The sequence below is a fragment of the Gavialis gangeticus genome, unplaced genomic scaffold, assembly GCF_001723915.1.
Source record: "Gavialis gangeticus isolate Ggan-Ray unplaced genomic scaffold, GavGan_comp1, whole genome shotgun sequence".
Lineage (NCBI taxonomy): Eukaryota > Metazoa > Chordata > Crocodylia > Gavialidae > Gavialis > Gavialis gangeticus.
In genome coordinates this window covers 77968079-77975184 of record NW_017729025.1, presented here as the reverse complement: position 1 = coordinate 77975184, position 7106 = coordinate 77968079, and the positions used below count along the sequence as shown (strand labels likewise).

At 47.6% G+C, this 7106-nt stretch overlaps 1 protein-coding gene across 1 annotated transcript in view; it reads left to right on the top strand.

Annotated features, from left to right (window-relative positions):
* Positions 1 to 7106, top strand: part of AVEN (apoptosis and caspase activation inhibitor) — a 214150-nt gene that overhangs the window by 37043 nt on the left and 170001 nt on the right. Inside the window, exon 3 of the mRNA XM_019519925.1 lies at positions 6483 to 6678. Coding sequence (XP_019375470.1) covers positions 6483 to 6678 — 196 coding nt within the window. The remainder of the gene's footprint in view (positions 1 to 6482; positions 6679 to 7106) is intronic.

Here is a 7106-nt window from a genome sequence, read left to right as displayed (position 1 = left end):
CTTATAGGCTCGGCCGTGCTATGCTGGCTAGCACTATGGAAGAAAGAGACTTGGGGGTCATCATTGATCACAAGATGAACACGAGCCTTCAATACAATGCTGTGGCTAGTAAATCGACCAAAATGCTGGCTTGCATCCATAGATGCTTCTCAAGCAAATCCCGGGACTTCATTTTCCCCTTGTACTTGGCCTTGGTGAGTCTGCAGTTAGAGTACTGTGTCCAGTTTTGGGCCCCACAATTCAAAAAGGATGTGGAGAAGCTTGAGAGAGTCCAGAAAAGAGTCATGCGCATGATCAGAGGTCAGGAAAACAGACCGTATGACGACAGGCTGAGAGCTATAGGGCTCTTTAGCCTGGAAAAGCACAGGCTCAGGGGTGATCTGATGGCCACCTACAAATTTATTGGGTGACCACCAGTACCTGGGGGAATGTTTGTTCAAGGGATGATGAGGTCAACAGTTATAAACTACTGCAAGACCATTTCAGGCTGGATATAAGGAAGAATTTCTTTACTGTCTGAGCTCCCAAGGTCTGGAATAGCTTGCCATCGGAGGTGGTTCAAGCATGTACACTGAACATCTTCAAGAGCAAATTGGATGCTTATCTTGCTGGGATCTTATGACCCCAGCTGACTTCCTGCCTTTGGGCGGGGGGCTAGACGCGATGATCTTCCAAGGTCCCTTCCAGCCCTAATGTCTATGAAATCTGTGATCCCGGAATGCTCTCTGGCCTGTGCAGGGGCATCGGTCTGACCAGAGAGGGGTTCAATTCCCCCCTTCTGCAGCACCAAGAACCATGGCCCCAGAGGCACAGGAGGGCAGGGAGGAGAGTTAGTTTCCCCGGTACCCCCACTGGCAGCTGGGTTTGCCTGCTGTTGCTGCAGCACTTGCTCCCTGCCTGGAATACACCCCTGTCTGTCCCCTCACTGGAGGCCAGAGAGAGGAGTAATAACTCCTGTCCCTACTTTCCGTCCCCCCTTCACCATGGGCCCTGCCTGGCTGTGCCCCTGTAGCACTGCCGTGCATTCTGCCTCTCATTCTGTGCTGGGGCAAGCCCCTCCCAGCAAGAGGGGGCTTATTCTTCTGCGGGCCCTGGGCACTTGCAGTTCTGGAGGGATTAACTTGTAGCCCCTGGGCTCCCAGCTGGTGGCTGCTCCCCCCTATTACTCCTTCCCCCGAACTTTGCTGCCGCTGCGCCAGGCAGACCCCGCTGCAGTCCCCAAGCACAGAGGCTACTTGCACTGCAGTGCCACCCGGCTGCAGCTGCCACTTGGCCTCTGCTTGGGGGCCGGCGTCTGAATAAGTCCCTTCCTGCTGGGAGGGTATTTGCCCCAGTACAGGCCGGGCAAACCCTGCTGCAGTGCAAGCCCCCTCCCAGCAGAAGAAGGCTGAATTAGTCGCTGGCCCTGAATAGAGAGCAGCAGTGGCCAGGCCAGACAGACCCCACTGTGGTATGAGCGGCCTCTTTGTGCTTTGGGCAAGCCCCCTCCCAGGGCGGAGGCTTATTCAGCCACTGGCACCGGAGTGGGGTCTGTCCAGCCCAGCTGCAGGCAAAGCTTGGGGGGTTTGGGGGAATAATGGGGGTAGCAACCACTGTCTGGGAGCCCAGGGGCTGCAAGTTAACCCCTCCACGACTGCAGGTAGTTGGGGCCAGCAGTGGAATAAGCCCCCTCTTGCTGGGAGGGGCTTGCCCCAGCACAGAATGAGCAGCTGGGGCTGGGGCTGGGCCTCACCCCCGCCCCTGCCCGGCAGCTGGAGCAGTGAGTGGTGAGTGAGGTGACAGGCAGCAGCCTATCATGGCTTCCCAGAGTGTCAGCCCCTTCCTAGCAGGAGGCTGCGCTGTGGGGCCAGCAGAGCTTTTGTGAAGCGTGGTGGTGCTGTGGGGGCACGGCTAGGCGGGGCCCCTGGAGGGGAGGGGAGCAGGGACGTGGGTTATTCCTCCTCTCTCTGGGCTCTGGTGGGGGGACAGCCGGGGGCTATTCCAGGCATGCTGTGGTGACAGTGGGCAGACCTGGCTGCCAGTGGGGATACAGGGGAAACTAACTCTCCTCTGTGCCCCACTTTGCCTCAGGGCCCATGGTGCCTGGTGCTGCAGCAGTAAGGGGGGAGCACCAAGCAGACCTAGCTAGCTCGGGTCCCTGCTGGTAGCACAGGGAGGGGGAAATTAAAACCCTCTCTGGCTAGTTCAGCCCGGGTTGGCCACACCCTCCCCAGCACAGCTTCCCTGCAGCTGAGGGTGCGCTCTAGCACCCCCTGGCAGCTGGCCTTAGCAGCTGCAGCCATGTGCCTGTATTGCCTTAGTCCAGAGCGAATGTTTGTCCTGTCACAAACTGGTTCAGCCTAGGCAGGTCAGACTAACCTGCAAAGATTGAATCAATTTAGGCTCTGGCTTTTTGAATGCATGTCCCTAGCCCCTATGGCACCTCTTTGGATTGGCCCTGTGCTCTGGCATGCATGGGTGGCCTGGAGCTGATATGTGTAGGCCCTGGAGCCGTCGTGCAGGGTTGGTCCAGCAGAGTGTCGCATGCAGCCTATGCCCCAGGCCAACCCCCTGTGCTATATGCAACTAGCTCTGGGTCCAGCCCATGCCCCACATGCAGACTGAGCCTCATGTGGGCTGGACACTTTGACATGTAGTCTTGACTGGGGGTGGGCAGTTATTTTGGGCGGAGGGCCACTCACTGAGTTTTGGCAAGCCATCAAGGGCTGCATGATAGGCAGCCAGGGACAGATGTATATTAATTTTCTACATATTTTTAGGGGCCCTGTGGGCTGGATAGAATGGCCTGGCATTTTGCCCACTCCTGGTCTTGACATTTTGTATGTTGTGGGTCAGATTTCAAAGGATTTACTTCACCCAGGGTAGCCTGTTTAAACTTGAAGAAATTGGTTTATTTGTCATCTTTATATTGAGCAGAGTTTACTCTCTTTGTGGAAATTATAACAGTATACTAGTTCCCAGTAGTGTAAAGCTAGGACCTAATCACTAGAAAAAAGACATGTCATTAAGAGGACAAAAATGATAATTTATTTAATAACACAAAAGAGCCCTTTCTGTTATTGTCGAGGTTGTGTATGGTGCACAGTGTTTTTTAGCCTTTCTGTAAAACAGTTCCTTCTTACATAGGAAACCCACCCCATCTTTGATAGCTTCAGTAAATGCATTTGCATTTCTGTAGTATGATTTTTACCACCAGATTCAGTTTCATGGTTTTACTATTTCTACATGTACCTTCTCAGTCTGACATCTCAGAACAATGACTACTGTTGCTTCACTTATGAAGATCATATGATTTATCTATTAGCACACAATTGCTCTGGTTCTGATCTTGCTATATTTATAATGTACTGAGCAGTTCACCTCCTGTTAGTACTGAAAAAGTTCATAATGCTGATCTTAGACTAGTGTCAAAGTGTCTGGATGCTGAGAAGTCATGCCCTATCAGGCTCATTGTTAAAGGATGGTGATTGGCAACATCAGACTATTGCTGCTTTTGATTTTAATCTTTTATTTTTCTAAGTGAAGACCAGCTGAACTGAAAAACTCATTGAACCTCGTGGGCTATGCCCTTAATACTTGCATTTTAAGCTGCAGTAGTTTTGTTATGGTTTTGTCATTACAGGTGACAGGATAGTTAGGAGGAGTAATACACACTCCTTTGAAACTAATATAGAATTTTTTTTTTTGTTTTGTTGCTTGATTAGCTGAGTATGTAAGTGTGATACAAACCATATTTGGCGCTCTTCCTAACTCAGCTGAGGTTGTCTAGTTGGACCACATCATACCTACTAACTCTTCGTTACTCTTTCAGCAAGAGGAAGTCCTAAAATAATTCCCAGGCTTGTATATTCCTTAGCTGTGTACTCCCTTGCTAAGCCATGAAACTGACTTGTCTTAATCTGCTTTCTTGAAGAATCAGATGACAGCATAGTTATTATTCATCCATATTCATGGACTTGTTTAAACCAGGGATTTCATACTCATCCAGCCCCATGGGCCAGGTGAGTGGCATGGGGCCAGTCCACAGGCTGGATCAGGCCACAGATCCCCTCTGGCACCCTCTCTCCTAGCACACCTGTTTGGGGAGCAGCTCCAACAGGTCTAGGGTCTGCACTGTATGTAAAATATATGGCACAGTTCTGCCAGAGTGGCAGCTGCATTGCATGTGGTAGCTTCCCTGGCTGGACTGCGCTGCATGCTGCATCCACCCCAGCAGTTCTGGGACCTATGCTGCATGTGGCACCCATGCGCCAGATGGAGTGGGCACTGTGTGCGGCAGCACCCCAAAACAGGTGCTACAACTGGTGTGGTCTGGCTGGAATGGCCACCACCATGCAGTCCAGCTGGACTGTGTTCCATGCAGCAACTGTTCTGACCACTTAGAGGGCCACACTGTATGCAGTTTGGGTCCTAGACTGGCTGGAACAGCTGCTGGATCAGGTATACGAAGGGAGAGGGGGAAGGAGTCTATGGGCCAGATCCTGCCCTGTGCCATGGATGCATGCTGTGCCCTGTGTGGGTATGGTCAGACCCAGGGCACCAGGATGGGCTAGATAGTGGGGCTCCATGGGCAACTATATGTTTGGAACCCCCGGTTTAATCAGACTTTTCTTAGATGGATAGGTTTTTCTGGTCTTCAAATGCTTCACCAGTATCTAGGCTTAAACAAACTATCCAGCCCTTCACTTACAAGATGATTTAATTTGTTTTTGTTAATAATAAATATATTAACATTTAATTGGGGTTACAGTTGATTTAAACGCATTGGGATTAAGTATATTTTTAAATCTACATGATGTGGCAGTTGAGAAGAGTGCATGGGCTAATGGTTTACAGCCTGGTCATTTGTGTATTTTTTCCAACCCCTCTCTCACGCTGTCTCTCAGCGTATAAAATTAGCTTAATATCAGCAAGCAGTTTCATTTGCTTTTTGGGTTTATACATAAAAAGATTTCTGTTCTGGGACAGGAATTTGCCAGATTTTGTTGTGTGGCACTTAGGCTAGGGACAGACATTCAAAAAGCCTCAGCCTGAATTGATTTAATTTTTGTACTTCAGTCTAATGTGGCTAGGATAAACTGGTTTGTAAGCTAACCGACATCCCCACTGGACTGAAGAAATGCAGGCACTTGCCTGCTGTGACTCAGGATAGAAGCCAGGGAGTGCTAGAGAAGCCCTCTCTTCCCTTCTATAGTGCTGAGCAGAAGTGGGGCATGGCCAGGCCCTGGCAGGATACTCTGATTAGGGAGGGTTCACCCCCTATGCCCCTGTTGTTGATAATAAAGCATTGAGTTACACAGCAGAGAGTTATGCAGGGAATTGTTAGCATTTATCAGCCCATCAAACAAAACAAAAGCCTCTGTGATTAGTTCAAGCTCTTCTTAAACAACTTTTGCCAAGGAAGGGACAGAGGCACATTACCGGCTACCTGTTGTTTAGCTCCAAAAAAGCCTTGAGTGGACACTGTCCTGCCTGCTTTTGTCCTGTTTCCCAGGGCACGGACTGTAGCCAGCATGTGGTATGCTAGCTAATGCTAGAGGTGTCTGTGTAAGGCGAGGTGAGGGGGGAATCCCTGCTTGAGCAGGAAGTGGTGGTGGGGGGTAGGGTGAATCCAGGCAGATGCTGCTGTACCTGTAGTCACTGTCAGAGCTCCAGCTAGGGAGCAGAGGGGCGAGGCCAGCCCTGCTGTGGAGCAGAGAGCAGAGGCCTGCCCAGGGTTGCAAAGCATCTGGGATGCTGGGGGACTGTTGTTTAACTTAAACCAGGAAAGGGTCTGGGACAGACGCTGCATAAACCGGTTTGACCCAAATCAGTTAAGTCTGATACTACATTCAACCAGGATTATCTTAAACTGGTTTATCCTTTTTTAAATTGGTTTGTGTGCACTGAATGTCAGTTCTGTTACAGATTTAAACTAATTTCTGATCACTTAAACTGGTTTATGTGCAATGTCTGCCCCTAGCCTTACAGACCTCAGACTTTTTTTAAATAAAGTTATAGAATTGCCTAAGTGTAATAATTAAAAAAAAAACATATACAAGCAACTCTTATTTGATGTTTTTCAAACATGTTTGTAATACTTGCTTTTAACTATCCTGTTCTGAGCAAATGGCTGTTCTGCTATTGGAGCAGAATTAAATAATGGTGTCTGTTTCATATTTCTATTCACCATTCATTGTTGTCAAATATAGAAGGCAAAAGGAACTATTCTTGGCTAACAGACATTTCAATACAGGCCTCAAAAGTAGCAGGAAGACATGGAATAGTTGTCAAATTCTTTGAACAGCTTGACTACCAAACTTTCAAAGATAGATGAGTGAGTAAGGAAGGTTACATTGCCTGATCCAGAACTGCGACACAATGGCTGTGATCTGGCCAGTTATAATACCATGTTATATAATTATTTGGATAAAGTTATTTGTACAAATGCTATTTTATAAAAATTAATTGTGCTGACTTACCTTTTCATTTAAATATCATAGGTAGAAGATGAGGATGAAGATGATGTTGGTGGTGATCTTGAATCACATGGAGAAAAGAAAGAAGAACTGGGAAGCTACTCAAGAAGAAAGATAGTCTCCAACTGGAACCGCTATGAAGATGCTGAGAAAGAGGCACAGAATGAAAGTGGAGAATCTCAGAGAGGATCAGACTTCAGTGTTCTGCTTAGCTCAGCAGGTAAGGATATGTTTTAAATCGTAGCTCTTCCTCTGATTGTGGGTGTTAAAAGTGGACTTTGGAATGATCTAATTACTAAATTCAGAATTAGCCTAACCAAGTGCAAATTCATTGTTGTTGTCTACTCCTGCTTGGTAGTGCATTGCTGATTCTAAAGATGTTGCCATATTTGCTAAACCAAAATAAACAAAACTGTATGGTTCTGACCACTTGTATTTGTTAACATTATCTTGTGGTAATTTTGTTTCTGTTGGTAAAATCTGTCAGTGGTTGAAATTAAAATGTTTTGTCCTTGAAGTCTTCAATACTGTCTTCCTGTTTAGCATGTCCATGTGACTTCTGTTGGCATTTTTTCTTTGCTTTTTTATTTTTTTTTTTTTAATAAAAAAAAATGGGCAATTTTGTTTTCAAGGGGGAAAAAATTTTCA